The 16,300-nt window shown below is 43.4% G+C and overlaps 1 protein-coding gene across 4 annotated transcripts in view; it reads right to left on the reverse strand.

Moving 5' to 3' along the window:
- LOC124186959 (sodium/potassium-transporting ATPase subunit alpha) overlaps positions 1–15,873 on the reverse strand; it is a 49,718-nt gene extending 33,845 nt beyond the window's left edge. Inside the window, exon 1 of one of the 4 annotated variants that reach the window (XM_046579135.1) lies at positions 15,420–15,873. In XM_046579135.1, coding sequence (XP_046435091.1) covers positions 15,420–15,452 — 33 coding nt within the window. In that variant the 5' untranslated portion in view covers positions 15,453–15,873. The remainder of the gene's footprint in view (positions 1–15,419) is intronic. The other 3 variants (XM_046579134.1, XM_046579133.1, XM_046579138.1) reach the window with 3 other exon arrangements.
- Between the last annotated feature and the right edge of the window lie 427 nt (positions 15,874–16,300).

The raw sequence follows: 16,300 nt of genomic DNA on the forward strand, positions 1-16,300 counted from the left end.
TTGCTGCTGTTGTTGTTGTTATTGTTACTTGAGAGGATTGAACCATAGTTTTAGTTTCCCGGTATTCCGGGAGCTTTCGCGGATATGTTTCGCACTTTAGGGAGTCTAAGGCATCGTCACTTATGCCCCGATTAAGATTCATCCCGCGCTGAGTGCAGACGTGCGAAGCGAAGGACCACAACCATCGTCGTCGTCGTCGTCGTTACTCCATCGAAGTCAGGAACACGCGACGCAAACGCAAACGCAAAGGCGAGTGTGTCCGTCACGTTAATGCAAATTTAAATCGAGGCGTGTAAACTAGCCGCAGAGTTTAGCCACTCGGGTTTATAGACCGTGCCTTGTTATTATTATTCCTAGGAAAATTGTTAATTTTCTCCTCGAGAATATAACGAGACACGAATAATTATTGGTTATCTGGATAGAAAATATTCAAAATTCACGTAGAAATGCTGAATATTTTCGTTCCTCCGCAGTCTAGACTCCGCGGAAACCGAGGACGGCGGAATCGGGGGAGTAGGTATAAGGTAAATAGGCCTGTACTATACACGGTGTACACGTTATGTACACCCAGAGGTGGAGCAGACATATATGTCTGTAGGTGATCCTGTATAACAGACTGTGCGTATATGTATACCATAGAACGGGAACTCGACACTACTGGGAAATCGATAAATAGTTTTAACTTTCCGAATCCGTGCGACCATGATGCGTATAATTTTGTAACAAGGAAGGGGCTCGGTAATTTTTAAATACCTATCCAGCCTCATTATGAAACTTTATTTATTTTTACTCGATGATGTCTAGTTTTTGCGTTACAGCTATTAGCAGTAAAATTTAATGTTTATCGTTTCGACTTGTCTTTTTTTTTGATTCAGGGTGTTTTGTTACTTACAACAGATACCAGGTAGTTGGTTACAATGAACGACGAAACACCGTGAATTTTAGATAATGAAAACTGTATTTTTGGAAGAACTAAAAAACATCGTATTACAGTAAAACTATTCGTATCTAATGTATTATAACGATAATTTTATTATACTAAATCTTGCGCCTAACATAATAGTTCAAAAGTTTTCACATTACACAGAGTAAATAAATTTCTGTTGATAGGTGTAATACGTTTGAAAATTTCCTTTTCAATCATCGTACGTTTAGTTGTAGTTTCTCTTCGCGAAACCGAATTATCCCAGTTTTCGTATCGTGATATTTTTTGGCAACTACCTGTTCTTCTTTTTTTCGTTGTTTTCTATTCCTCTTCCTTATAACAGCATCAACATCGCATTTTCAGGCCAAGCCAAGCCCCGAGTTATGCAACTGTTGGTCTTGGGCCAATATTTCCTTCACGGCTCTCTTAAAGTTGTCTATAAAATTGTTATTAATTCCTTTTTTAAAATCCTCATAGAGTTTTATTTCCGACAAGTTTTTTGTCGTTCTTATACAGTTATGCGTATATATACACATAAATATATATACATATATGTATATATGTAAACACAGTATCCGTTATCTCTGATCTCCGAGTCGCTTTTGTGCCCATTGTGTGCTGAGGGATGACCGAAAAGAGACAAGGTAAATCTATATACGTCAAGTGGTATAATAATATACCTTATACGAGAACCGGCGTTACGATGATGAAATACTGGATCCAACTGGTTATCTCACGCCTCACCAAATCCCCCCGGCGTTATATTGTATTTGTACAATTCGATTTTTTTTTTTTTTTTTTATCCCCTTATCTCTCACAGTACACATATTATCATCGACGTCCGTAAGACGGTATAAAAAAAAAAATGTTGTTCTGCGATCCCTGAACAAATACACCTGGCTGCTGTTTCTTATTTACACCTTAGTAATAAATAAGTCAAAAGTAATATCAAAAGTCTTCACATGACGCGACATAATTTCATGTATCCTACTTCTGACGCGATTTTACCCTTCGAATGACGTGAACATTTTGCCAAATCGGCCGAATTCTCGTCTGCTCAATCATTTTGGACGGCATTGGCAAGACTGGCCTTGACCCTTTGAATATCAATTTTTATATTTTTAGTCAGCCATATTTGATCCAGCATCTTCAATTTTGAAATCCTGACGTCGAATTCGTTTTCAGCAACGCCGAAAACTCCTGAATATAAATTTTGAATAACCGATGCTAATGAGGTGTCTCATATACGAGACACTGTGCCATAAAGGGTTTTATACAGTCCATCGATGCAGCGATCTTGTAAACTTTGGTAGGCATCGCTTATCCTCGTCCAACGGACAATTATTAAACCTAGATGCAGTCCGAATACGCAGACAGAGATCGTGGCGATAGGTACCTATAGTCAAGAAAGGCGGGTTCATCGGACGAAATTGCAGACAGCGAGTCGCCCGGATTCTCCGGTTCTATCCGGACAAGGAACACTAGTCTGAGCCTCACCTCCGCGAAATCCACGATGACTAATCAGCGAATGAACGCACTGTGCGGTATGAATGAGCGGGTGGAGCGCGATCACCGAACGAATGAATGGTCAGACCGGAAGGAACCTGAACGTGCCCACGGCAGGTAACTTCGTCGAGTTTTACCCGACACCCAATACTCGACAGGATTCGAGCTTGCCGCTGACGACGCCCCGCAACTGCAGTTGTGGTTTAATTTCTGGAAGTAGGAAAGCGAAGGGGATCTCTTAAATCCGGGAACTGATGGAATGAGGATGAATTACAGGATTTGAACCGGGTGGAGTTTGATCTTTTTGACGAATTTTCAATTTTTATGCAAAACCAGCCGGGCCTTGATCGGGGAGCTAGAATAAATCCCGATAATTTTCTCTGCCGAACAAAAGTAAGGCTGTGGTACATAATTTTATGAACTTCAATTTATCGTTATCGCCAGGGATCAAAGTTGAAAGTTTTGAACGCGAGACTAAGAATTATGGCTGTAAATATTGTACACGATGTACGACGTAGCAGATTTCAGTAATTGTGAGCTCGACACGCACGCGATTTCGTTTAATAACGTAGATCTCAATGTCAATCTCGCTCAAGTGTCGACTAATAGATTGCTGTTATAATACAGCTTTGTAGGTCGGTGAGAAACGCTTATATTTCATCGTGATCATGATTTCCAGGCGATAGCGCATTCTTCGGGGAAACCCGGTTTAAGCCCGATCGGGGCCTGATCGGGACTCCCTAATAGGGGAATTCCTATCGAATCCCCAACCGCTTCCAACCTTTTACAGAAGAAACGCATTCTTCGGGGAAACCCGGTTTAAGTCCGATCGGGGCCTGATCGGGACTTCTTAACACGGGAAGCCCTGGCTAATTCCAATCAAATCCCTTACTGCTCCCGACCTTCTGCCGGCTGCTCGGTACCAACTCTAAGGCGGATTTCGGCTGGGGCGCGTGTCGCTGCGACTGACCGTGACTACCATGATACTCGTGAATAGTTCCCATACCAAGTCCGTATACGTATGCGATATATAATATTATAACGCATGTATACACACACACAGTGAGCGGAGGAAGAGCCATATTACGTTCAATCTACCCTGCACCGGCAGGCTCTCTTCTTCCTTCTATCTCTGTCTCTTCGTCACTCTGTATACCTACGCTGACGACGCTGCTGCTCAGCTTGCAGCTCTATTGCTCTGAGCTTGTATCAAGCTTTGAGTTGGCAAAAAGGACGGAGAGAGAGAGAGAATGAGAGAGAGACTGACTGGAGCAGTGAGTCACGTAACAATAGGCACGGCTCTCTGCACGCGGAATCTTTTAACCACTACGGCGTGGCAGAGACCGTCTATTCCCGACCGACTGGACCAACAACGCGATCTCCGATTCTGCGGATGTTACTTAACTTGTACGCGCAGTGATAAAAAGAGTCTGTCAATTTCGGCCAATTTCACAATTTTGGAGCTGTTCGTTTGTATCTTCATTTTTGTTGTGAATTTGGGGAGAAATAATTGATCGAACAATGAAAATACCGAAAAATATTTCGCAGTCGGAGAGCGAAAGATAGGAATTAACATGCATCAACTTTATCGCAAGCAGGTGTTGTACGTGAAACACAACAAACAACGAGACGTAATAAAAATCACGAATGGATCACGCGGTCAGAGGCACGAACCAGAAGATATAAAACGTTCGTACAAATATCATACATATACGCAGAAGCACACGGAGAACGAGATAAGTGCTGGTTTCGACAGTGGAAAATTACACAACCGGTATACCGGAGGATCGGCATGTATTTCGAAAAGTTTTGCACGCAAGTCACGATTGCACTTATCCGCAAAATTTCAGCGTCTGTTAAATTGATGGTTTGGCAAAAACGTTCGCATAATTGCCCGTGCGTAAAAAAAAGCCTACTGTGAAATTTTTCAACACTTGGTTCAAGTAGGTGCCATTTGACAAAAGTTTCACCAACAAAGGATGAACTCGGGAAAATTATTGAGGAAAATTCTCAGCCTCATTGTCCAACCTCTCTGGCTTTGGTAGTGGCTGCACATCGAGCTTTTGCCTGGTAAGCTCGCGCTGCTACAAAAGTCAGACCAACGTACACCACCAATGTACCTGAACACAGAGTTGCACCTCGTCTCGTGCCTCGAGAGTTGCGAAGACAAAGTGGAATTTAATCTTTGGTTGGGTAACGGGGACGGTTACAACGCTGTGTAAGGAACGCGTCGGTATCTCTGCATTTCTATTATTAGAATAGACAACGTTGTAGACGCGTAATTCGCGTCGTCGTCACCTTTCTGCACACGTCGATTGTACGGCACGTCGTTGAAGAGGAGCCTTCAATAATACTTCCATGGAGGCACCGCGGCACTTTACAAAACCCGGGACGAAATTCCGGCGTATCCTTCGCCAAAGTCGACCGTCAGGTCTATTGATTTCTGCACAGGTATGTACGTGGTACACTCTCTCGTGGAAACTGGCGGTAAACGACACCGACGAAAATAAGAGGGTCGATCTTCGCCTCTGCCTTTCGTTTTGCAGACGATCGAATCCTGCGGTGGTGAAATTGCTTGGTATTCCCTCGATCCATAAGCAACGTAAAAATTACGAGCTCCTGACACGCGTGATCAATGATCTGGTTCCAACCGCTTGGTATCTTCAAACGCGTACTTCCTGGAGTGAGGATGGACAACTTTAACAATCAGCGACTGGTGTTGGCTATGGTACGAAACGGTGAAGTCCTGTCGCAGGAGGAAACAAACGGAATAGCGAATACTGAGAATATAAGATAGAAAATGACCCTTTCCGACATTTCTTAGCATCGATACATGATCTATGAGAAAGGATCCCGGAAAATGCTGATGGAAATCGGCTCCCGGTTGAATTGGATGGATTTTCAGTATGTGGTACAGCACATGTCCTCCCGATCGAAAGTTCTCATCGGCACAAGTCCCAAAAATCGCGTAATCCATAGATGTCAAAAAATCCATCCGCCCGCCTTCCGAAGTCTGGATCTCGGAAACTACGGATTTTTCTGACTTGTTTCCATGAGAACTTTTCTTCGGGAGTATATGTACTATAACATACTGAGAACCCAGCCAATTTCCATAAGGATTCCACGGAATCCTTTGTACGGGAAATCCTCTGGAATTCCTCTTAACCCGTAGAAAAATTACAAATAGATGCAGCCAGCACCCGCAGAGAAAACAATAATCGTCCAGAAGTAGAACCTGAATTGATGGCTCCCATGCAGCAGGGGGTGATAAAAGCGGCGCCCCTTCATCTCGCTTGTTCAGCACTACTTCGGCACTGCTTCACTGGGATTGATGACGATTTATCGTTTGATTGGGAGTCAATTCCGTGCCACGGTGGCAGTTTGCTCCGTTCGAGGGAACGGTTTGTTTTTTGTCTAGTCACTGATTGACGAACAATCGATCGGTAGGGATTTGGTAAATTTTTTTTTTCCGCCTCCGCCTCCTTGCAGAGTTGTTTTTATCACTCTCCATTACCGCAAAACACGAGGAATCCGTAAAAGGATTCGAACGATTGTTTCAGCCTGCAGCCGGAAAAAGTTCCGAGTCAAGGGTGGAATTTGAAAATATCAGTTTTATTCCCTTGTTGACTTCGTAACTTTCGTTGCTTACGAGTTCCAATTTTTCGACAAGTTTACGCTGTTTTGCACCAATTTTTTCCGGGACTAAATTCGGCCTGGGTGTAACTTGTTTTTTTTTTGTTTTTCACCAAACCCTCTGAAGGGAGGGAAAATTCGACGGTTCTCTACCGCGCGTTTGCCATTTTATCGATCTTCCTCTCTCTATCTCTCTCTCTCTCTCTCTATCTATCTCTATCTTTCTCTCTGTGCGGATGCCATTACGTTGGGTTACAGTGCTTATATGCTACATTCGGGGAGAATTACCGGAAATACTGATGCTACATTAATGTGTAATTATATGTCTCAATGTGGTTAATTAACCATTGCCAAATGTTGACAGCGTGAGAAATAAGAAAATAAGTTAACGCTGTAAATGAATCTTCGGCGACTCCTTTTAACAGGATTTAATTCTTGTTCCGTTCAGACCACAGCCTAGGACAACATGGAATTGAAAAACTGTTTGAAATTGGATTTGGACAATGGTGAATTGCATATTTCTGTGCAACAAATTGATGATTGAAAGGGTGGAAAAACTCCGCCAAAATGATCCCCAGACCCATGAAATGGCTTGAACAATTTGACACTGGGTGTGGACCCTGTTCCCACTCATATCTCTCAAAGTTAACAAGTCCCCTCGAGATGCAATAACCGAAGTGTACAACTATCTGCCGGGGCATTAGAAGAGAGAATTCCCTGACGAGAGGGGGAAGAAGGCTCGAAGGTCGTCCTACGAATTGGCGGCGAAGAGGTTTAAGGGGGCGTTTCAGTCATATTATTTTTAGGAGTTTTTTTTTTTTTTTTAAAGAAAATGAAAATTACTCCGAGTGTTTTCATTTCCTTCCAAAAAAAAAAAAAGATAGAAACTCTTAAAATTATGTACGAATTTAAGACCGTCCAAGCTGTGCACCCCCTCTTAAATGACTGCCGCGTCTTATTCTGGCGAACGCAGCTCGAGGCGCGTGCAGATTCATCCAAGTTTCACACAACGCCCGATTATTCGCCGCGAGTTTATGCCCGCAGACCGGGGTACCAGGACTCGAGGTGCAGATCAGTGAGGCGCCGAGGGTGTCGAGAGGCGCGGGGATCCACGGGGTGCGTATCGACCGCGCCGCACTGCGGGGCTTCATCCCCTCTTCTCGGTCAGCAGCCAGACCTCCTCCTCTCCACCCGCCGCATCGCCGGGACACCGGAGCCTATCACTGCTCCATAGCCCCGCATCTGAAGGATTTTCGAACAATCTCTTGGGGTTGGTTTCTTTATTTGTTTCTCCGATTTTCACCCCCCGTTCCACCCCCGTTAAAGCAAACGAGCCGTTTTTGATTCGACAACGCGAGACGAGCGCGAAAGGTGTTTTCTGGACATTCCGACCACCCTTAGACCATTTTCTGATTACACCACTGCTCGAGTTCCTCCATGCATCGTACACCTCTTGGTTACTAACTTCGTTGTCTCATTGTTGTCACCTGACTTTGATGGACAAAGAATACCTCGCGCTTTTAGAGGTATACGAAGGGGCACAAAAGCACCGGTAAACAGACTCTCGACAAAGTATTGCATTAAAGCCCTGAGAAGACTTTGTACTTTCCGGGCAGAGCAGTGTTGGCAGTTGACTGGTTAGTGTTCCTTTTCATGGTGTCGTGTCTCGGTCGATCAGTTACTGCAGTCAACGGTAACAATGCTATCCAGTGGATGTCAGGACTACGTTGCACGGAATAATTAGAGACGGTTTTCACGGTGGGATGTTCGTCGAGTTCGGTTCATAAATCAGGGTGATCGGTGTTTCAATAGACTAGTTAGGACACCATCCCTTAACCCCAGTGAGACACACCTTAGTAGAATCGCATAACTGTCACACTGGGTGAAATTGACCCCAAACGTGACATTTTGCTTGTTACAAAAAATGTCTAGGTGTTGTTTAAGAATCGCAGAAAAAGCTCGCTCAGTTTTCTCATTCAAAATTGACTGTTTGAATATTGTAAAACATCGGTAGAGTTGAAGATAGTGCGAAATGGGTCGAACATAAAAGGTCTTCATTTCGCACGAAGTATGGCGCCAAGAGGCCCATTTACACGACTCAGGGACTCTCGGAGGAGTGCGTTTGAAAAATGTTTGGGGTGATATCCACCCCGGGTGACCTATTAGGGTTGAGGCTTTCGTCCGCTTCACAATCTATCCTTTCATAACCCTGTACGCGGAGGTTTTCACCATATCTATGCGGGTACCGAGTTGTACAGTCGGAGTATACGAGGAGATGGTATATTGTGTACAATCAATAACACACGATACGCGCAGCTTCGTACCTCTCAATCATCGTCATCGTCGTGATTATCCTCACGGTTGTAATAATGCGGCACGTAACACAGGTCTGATGCCAAAAAACTGCACAGGTTGTTTTTTGATATTGTTTTTCTTATAGATTTTCACTCACTGAAACCGGGAAAAATGTACACATACTAAAAAAATTCCATCACTTCAGGTTTTTTCTTGAACTCGTATTTTGAGTTTTATATAGAATGAATATCACGTTTAATTCCAAATCTCGTATCGTATTCTCGATTCAGCAAACTCGAAAACATAATATTCACCAAACACGTTCCATGTAGTTGAAGTGTAATATTTTTTTGCCAGATTTGTGTAATCGATGACTGAATACGTCTGTTCAAGCAGATGTGCGGTATCTTCACCACGAGCTCGAAGAGTAGCCTTGACGGTGTTAAAAGGTTCATTTTTAAAGAGGTGCTATCATTACAGGTATAGAAAAACGTTGAGAGAAGGGAAGTTTGACCTCTTGAACGTGGCTTGTAAAAAGCTGCGACCCTCCCTCAATTTTTTTTCCTCCTTTGAAATCCATCCCGCTATGTATCCATGCTATCTATAATCCATCGGCAAGGTTGCTACCCCATTTTTTATCTTCCCCTATACACACACACTCGTCCAAAAAATTGCACGCAGTTCAACGTGAAGTTGGTACGATGTATTTCATACAATGCTTTGAGAGAATAAGCAGAAGCGGAAGATGAGAGAGAAAAAAAAATTAATAACCAACAAGTGCTTCCCAGTCATTTTCTCCAAAGAGGGGTTGAAATATATTTTAAGGAAGGGAGGGAGGGAGAACAACCCTTCGAGAGGCAAGACCGCGTCTCCTCCTTCCCTCCTTTTGCATCCTTCTTCCCCTCCTTAAATTTTTCTCTCTTTCTCTATTTTATTCTCCCCAGCCTCCCCAACCCCCGCCTCCGTCTCTCGCCCCGTTCGCCCTTCTGTTCGACCCAGACTCTCGGTCCGACTATCGACGTAATGCTCGAGTGAAACGGTGGTACTCCTGACGTCATTACTGACGCTCTTCTTCTCCTCCGCATGTGTGAGCGCATATATTCATTCCTCTCGCTCTCTCTCTCCCTCGCTCTCTTTTTATCTCTATCTCTTAATCCACGTGCATCACACTGGGTCACGGATATCGGAAAGCAATCAAGCCGTCTCTTTATCTTCGACAAGAATCTCGACGTCAAACAAACGGGAGAAAAACTAAAACCAAACAGGTTGGGACAAAAAAATGATTATCTAACGCGAAATGATTGCGAGTGTATATCCCTGTTCGAAAGATGCGTCGTGGTATTACCGATCGACATCGCATTGGTCCAAGAACGCGTTGAGTTGTTTTAAAGATGGTTAGAGGATAGCTATCTGCATCAATTTTATTTCAGGGTTAATTTAAATTGCCATTGTGTTTGTTTTTTTCGAAAACTGGGTCGAGGTTAAGAAAAATAAAATCTTTCTTCTTAAGAAACGGCCTCCGACAATCTGTTGCAAATTTTCCAACCATTCTCTGGGAGGGAAACAAAAATCTTCAAATTCGGTGCAGATGGCTGTCCTCTGGCAACCTTTTCGGAACAACTCACCCCTTCGTTTCTAACCACACCGCGGCGGCAGCGGTAAAGCGGTATGGAATACAAGAGATTGCAGACAGATCGAAAGATAGATGGATAAAGATGGAGAGAAAGACGGCGGGGGTCTTGGATTCGGTCAGTTTAGTCCGGCGTTAGTTGGTTTCGTTGCTCGTTGCTGATAACCGAGCGAGAGCGACTAGTTGTGACGAACGACGGACGAGTCGAGGATGCGGTGGGTGTGGGACGCGAAGACGACAACGATCGGGCTCTTGTCTTCTACCCCGGAGGCAGAGATGCGTCGACGTATCCCCTCCTCCTCCCCCTCCGTGTCGAGGTCGCGCGGAAGTCCGCGATTAGATAAACGCGAGCAAAGGCCAAGACAATTTGCTTTGAGATAGACGCGGAGATGAGGAGAGTTCATGCTGTGCGAACAGTGAGGATGTCAACGAAAGACCGACGGGGGAGAGCAAAAAGTTTACCAAATTATGCTGACATTTATACCATGCATTCTTCTTTTTTCTTCGTCTGCGTCAACTGCGCGCGTGATTCATAAACGTGTTTAATTATCACCGGTTAACACGAATTTTTAGTCTGGATTCTGGATGTCAAGTTTTGATTTGTTCTGGGTTAATAATAAATTAAAGAATAGTTTTTTGTTTTCGTTCAAACCAAGAACGATGTTTCGGATTTTAAGAGAAAAGTGACACGTTTTTTTCAAACACTTTCTTGCGAATAAGAATAGAAACAAACTTCGTTTTCGCATTTGAATCACTTTTGTTCGAAAATAGTAATCAATAATAGCCTAGAAATGTAAAATAATTGATAAACGGTACAATGTTTGAAAATGAATATTTTTGATAATTCTTCTATTTTCGTACGGGCTTTCTCGCATCAAGCCCCAAACGTAATTTTCCATCGTGCTATTATACTGACCCTGATAAGGAATAAATATTTTTTTCTTGGATATGAAAGTCAATGAAACAGACGTCAATTTGTTAACGTTGACCCTGATAACGTTAATAACGATAAAGTCCATCACATGTTGGTGAAAACGTTCTCTTTTTTCTTCTGAATAGAAGCACCCGTATTAGCTAGCAATCAAAAATTTCACGACTTATATGTCAACGTAAAAAAGACAAAGGCAAACTTTATAAGTAACAAATAAAGCTTTTGGTTATTACTCGATGCATAGAATCGAAATTTACTTATCTCGATAGAAACTTACAACTAACGGTGTAAAAAATAGTAATTTTCATTCAAGATTTCGATAAATTAACTTCGACCTCGTAATTTTGTGGAATACTTTAACGTTTCATCGTCGTGTTTACCGCCAAGATTTTTTCCTCGCGTTTCTTGCGGAAGGTTTTTTCTCCGCTCCATCTCTCGGCACGCTAAGATCGCATATAAATTGGACGAATATCAAAATTGCGGAACTTCCTTGCATATTATAATACGTGTCACACTATATGCCTAATAAACCGACAGTGTAAGTAAGACGGCGAGAGGAATTATGTCATCGTCCACCTCCGGTGTATTAATGACGGTATCATTTTTACGTATCCCATACACTGAACGCGATACTTGAACACGGATTATACGTAAAGAATTTTCATCGTTGCGTTACGGATCGATTTTACAAAGCTCGAGTAGGTACGATTTACGACGATACGAATTAGAATATTGTCATTTCATAATACATTATAAAAAATTTGTATCGTAAGAATATTTTTTCAACGTGGCTGTCGTTAATAATTCTCATTTTGCTGGTAAAAATTGTGAAAATAATATTAAATAAGATGAAAAAAAAACCGTAAGTTTGATGATGCAATTTTATTACAAAAAGTTTATCTTCACGTTGGAATGACACTCTAATCTATAAATTAATTTGTTTCCGTTATCAATTTGTCGTTAAATAATGAAACAGACAATCGCCTGGGTTCGGATCAGTTCGACAATTTTCGGAATAAGATGCAAAAGGGCGCTTATATATCCGTGCGACTTGCATAGTCTACCATTCATCGGTCAATCAATCGTCAACTTTTAGCCAAAGAGAAATGGCGCCAGATTCAAAAATGTGTATATTTGAATTTTACAATATCGATTACAATTACTTAATTATTCGTAACATCGCTATATTGTCATACCCAGTATCTAGGTAGAATAACAGCATGGCCAATTCTTGACCCACTTTCATTCGCGACCCCTGGCTGCATGGTACATACATAAGGGTACATAAAGTGTACCCAATCGGAAGATTGTCCCGATACATCAATTTTTGACATGTTTGTTACACGGGCGCCCCCGTCTTCGAACAAGGTTCCAGTACTATTAGTCGGTATTGATCAGTGCCCGTTCGGTTCTCATCGATTGGAAGAAGAAGAATAAGAAGAAGAATTTATCCACCGTACGAAATGAACTTTTGAATTATACAGACGGAGAATTCGTTCTGGAGAATTCTCTGGGGACGAGAACGGGCGAAGAAAATAATTCCCAAGTGCGAATTCCTGCATGAAGAATAATAACCGCAAATTAGAATACGCATGTAATGATCGGAACGTTTTGTAATCATCGAATTTTAATTTCAAATGAACTGTGAAAACGCAGCAAAAATTCAGGGAAAGAGACCGGTCAAGTTGTGATAATTTTTTTTTTTGTGATATAACTACAAATTAACTATTTTCGAATTTTTTTCTTTACTTGTGCCGTGAGATCTTGCTTATCTCAAAATTTCACGATTCCAGGTCAACGGGAAATATCCTATAGATTTTGCTTTGTAAGTTTGCGAGTATAAAAATATGTGATGTAGACGATCGTATCTTTTGATCGCGTTTACTTAGAAGCTTGAATTTTTTCCACCTTCAAGGTATCGTAGACCTTGGTATTTGATATCAATTTCAACTCGCTACCTCTACCCGTTCCGGAGAAAAAGGGTCTCGACGAACGGACGAACGGACAACAAAGTGCGATTCTATCAGGGTTCCGTTATACTTTTTGAGGTACGGAAGCCTAAAAACCAGAAACTGATCGATGATATCGGGTGCATGGAAGGGATTTCAGAGCTTCGGAAGCGAAGGGACACGCGGCTTTTGACTATTTGGAGGCGATGGCTCAGAGCCAGGCTTGGGCATAGAGCTAGACGACGACCACTCGGCCCCCTGACACACATTGACTCGTTAAAATAACGACATAATAGCTAATTTAGCGATAATAAGCGCGAACGGTATCGTTCAAATTAGCATCGAAGGTGAGGTGAGTAACTGGCGATCGCAGCGCCACGCCGCGTCGGGTACCGTAATCCTCGCTGATTCTCCCATCTACGAGAGCTACGCACTCTACGGTTTTCGCCACGCGGCACGGATTCCGACGCGAACCGCGGGCTCCTAATGAGCTACGATGAAACCGGCGTCGAAGCGGCCGGAAGATCAAAGCCAGCAACGAGAGAAATGGTGGGGGAGGAGCGAAGAGCGTGGAGGAAGGAGTTGGGCAAGGCTCGAGGCTCGCATGCGACGACATCTGGCGGAAAACGCGCGAACCGCCATCGCGAATCAGGCTCGTATCGTGGGGCGAGGGAACCTCGTGTAATAACGCGTCTAACTTTTTTTAAGAATAACAGTAGGATTTGTTCATTCGCTGGGAGTTGAGATTTTTTTTTAAACGTTCTCTCAGGAATAAGCATCAAGGTGTTTGGAAGAAGTTTTTTAGTAGAACACACTTTATTTTGACATAATTTATGGAGTAAAAAATAACAACTGTTATTAGTATCATTTATGCCAAAGTAAAACGAGTTCTACTCGACGATAGTTTTCACTTTTTACTAGGTATCATAGTTTTTTAAGTCTATATTTTTTAAGTGTACATTTTCATCCGGGCTCTAGTGATAAGGTTCTCCAAAAATTACTGCCTTCAGTTTGCCGCGACAAATCGAGTCGTTATTAGTCGATTTTCACAGCAAAAAAAAACCAATTGACGTAAGTTTTGCCAGGAGAATAAATTACTTCCAATAAAATTTGCATACTCGTTAAAATTAAACACATGTCGTGGAATTTGGCTTATTCCAGGATCAGCATAATACAAATTCATTTATGTTTATCGAAATGACAATGTTTTGTTAATTTCTTTACAAGTTTCCCATTTGAATTTTCGTTTCTTCTTCAACTTCTACTCTCACCTCGGGGCTGCATTCACCCAATGAAATTCTACCCAATCAATCTCAATTCCCCAATGTATCTTGTTCTATCAATTCATCCATCGAACCGTGTGTCCTCAACAATCAAAACTCCAGGGTCGAGGCGAATCTCGCATGAGGCTGAAGTCAGTAACGTTGTCGTAACGAAACGTTGCCTGTATGTACCAAAACTTGCTATTCTACAGCTTCGGAGAACAAACGAAGAAGTTGAATTTACAAAATGTGACTATGTTAATGCTGTACAACGTTTTACTGAATTTCAGGTAACCTCAAGGTAGCAAAACAGCCATTTGTTTTTTCTATACAAAGAAAAACCGGTATACGATTTTTCACGTACTTTATCCAATAATTTATGCTTCGTGATTTATTAAGTCGTTTGTTACGCATCGGGTCGTATTCACATGTTATACTGCACGATGATCGTAGCGCTATAGGATCTATGACAAAAGAATTTTCACACACGTGTGGCACAATGGCAAGCTACTCGTTTACATCACAGCCATAACCCCCGCTGCACCCAGCGTTCTTAAATACGAAGTGCAAACATCGGTCGAATGGTGTAGGTGCAATCGTTACCCTACGTCACGCACACTTGGACGGCGCGTAATTGACAGTTACACGTTACACGCTGCGTGAATTTCACCCACTGACAATGAAATTGGGCCTGACGGTAGTGGTAGTAGCAGTAGTGGCGTAAGTGTGCGCTTCGGTGCATTGAATTTCAACACTCCTCAGCTCTCATATATCATGAGCCGTTAACTGAAACACCAGCGATAACTGGCAACTTCATACCGCTCGGTGATTCAAACCCGCTCGTCGTACGTCAGCGACCGTTGAGCGTTCGATTCGAGTCGATTCTATTTAGGCTTCTCGGTGACGTTAGGCGCGCCTCTGAACATTCCCGCTGTTCGCCGATCGAACATCGATTGGTCATTCGTTTGATGCAGCAATTGAGCAGGTCGAGCAGATGGGTTCAAATCTGCGCTCACGGTCTTTTAATCGAAAGAACGCGAAAGCACCACCACCCTGACGCGCAGTTCCAAGGGCGTGGTTGCCTCCGAAGGGCCCGACGCTGTCCCGATTCTACGAGGTTAAGAAGTTGTTGACCCCTTTCTAGCCGTCAACGACGACTCTTGTCCTCCGCCTAATCGGGGGTCATGCAACGAGGTCTGAAAAGGGGAGCATCCCGATTTCCCTGAACCTGCCGACGCAACATTTCGGAACTCGCGCTGCGTTGCTGTTGTGTTTTTTCGTCACTCACCTCCTCGACCGCCAATCGCCCCTTGGACGCCATCTTGTCAACAGTTGGAAGCGTGTGTTGTCGGTCCGGTATTCAGATGAACCAACACGCGCTCGGCACGCTTATTGTGCCAAATGCGAATAACTCTTTTTGCTCCTCGGTACAATCGAGTCGCGTCTTTTCCTTTTCAACGGCCACGGAGAGTCGAAATATTCATTCACTGATCACAAATTTCACTCGCGCGAACAACAACAACTGCCGGCCGAAATGACGGCCTCGCCTAACACCCAACGACAAGTCATAGACCCGAAGTCAGAGTCTATGCTGCCGCTTCTCCCTGACCACTTTTCTTTCTACCTACGTTAATTCGATCCGCTCTACGCGACGCTTCGCTTCGCTTTGCTGTGCTTTCGACCGGGCTTTGGCTCGATGAGCAATACGCCGCGTCACCTGCGATGCCTTCTTCCACTCTCTCACTCGCTACTCGCTCGCTACTCGCCCGGCTGCTACTACCAACCGCTGTAAACATTACCGTTTATTCTTCCTCGTCACCTTGCCTCGCCGGATCGATCGGCGGTCCCCACCGCTCGACGAGGCCCTGGTTTTCCTTAATACTACTGCTACTCCTACTCCCACTGCGACCAAATGGGCCCTATGCCCCAAGGGCCATTATCCCCGCGGACAGGTAGTACGATCCGGCCGATGCGGAAGGCCGCGCCCTTCGAGTGCAAAATTGATACTTCCAGGGTGCAAAAAGTATTGGGCCTTATTTGGGCATCGAGGTGCCTCCCTTCTTTTTTTTTTACGAAAATCAGTACGATTCGGTAACGCTTCAAAGGGTAATTAATCACTTTTTATTTGTCACGAGAATCAATCGTGAGGGTTTCATTTGCACGGAATGT

This window comes from Neodiprion fabricii, chromosome 7 (genome assembly GCF_021155785.1).
Source record: "Neodiprion fabricii isolate iyNeoFabr1 chromosome 7, iyNeoFabr1.1, whole genome shotgun sequence".
In the NCBI taxonomy this organism is placed as follows: Eukaryota; Metazoa; Arthropoda; class Insecta; order Hymenoptera; family Diprionidae; genus Neodiprion; species Neodiprion fabricii.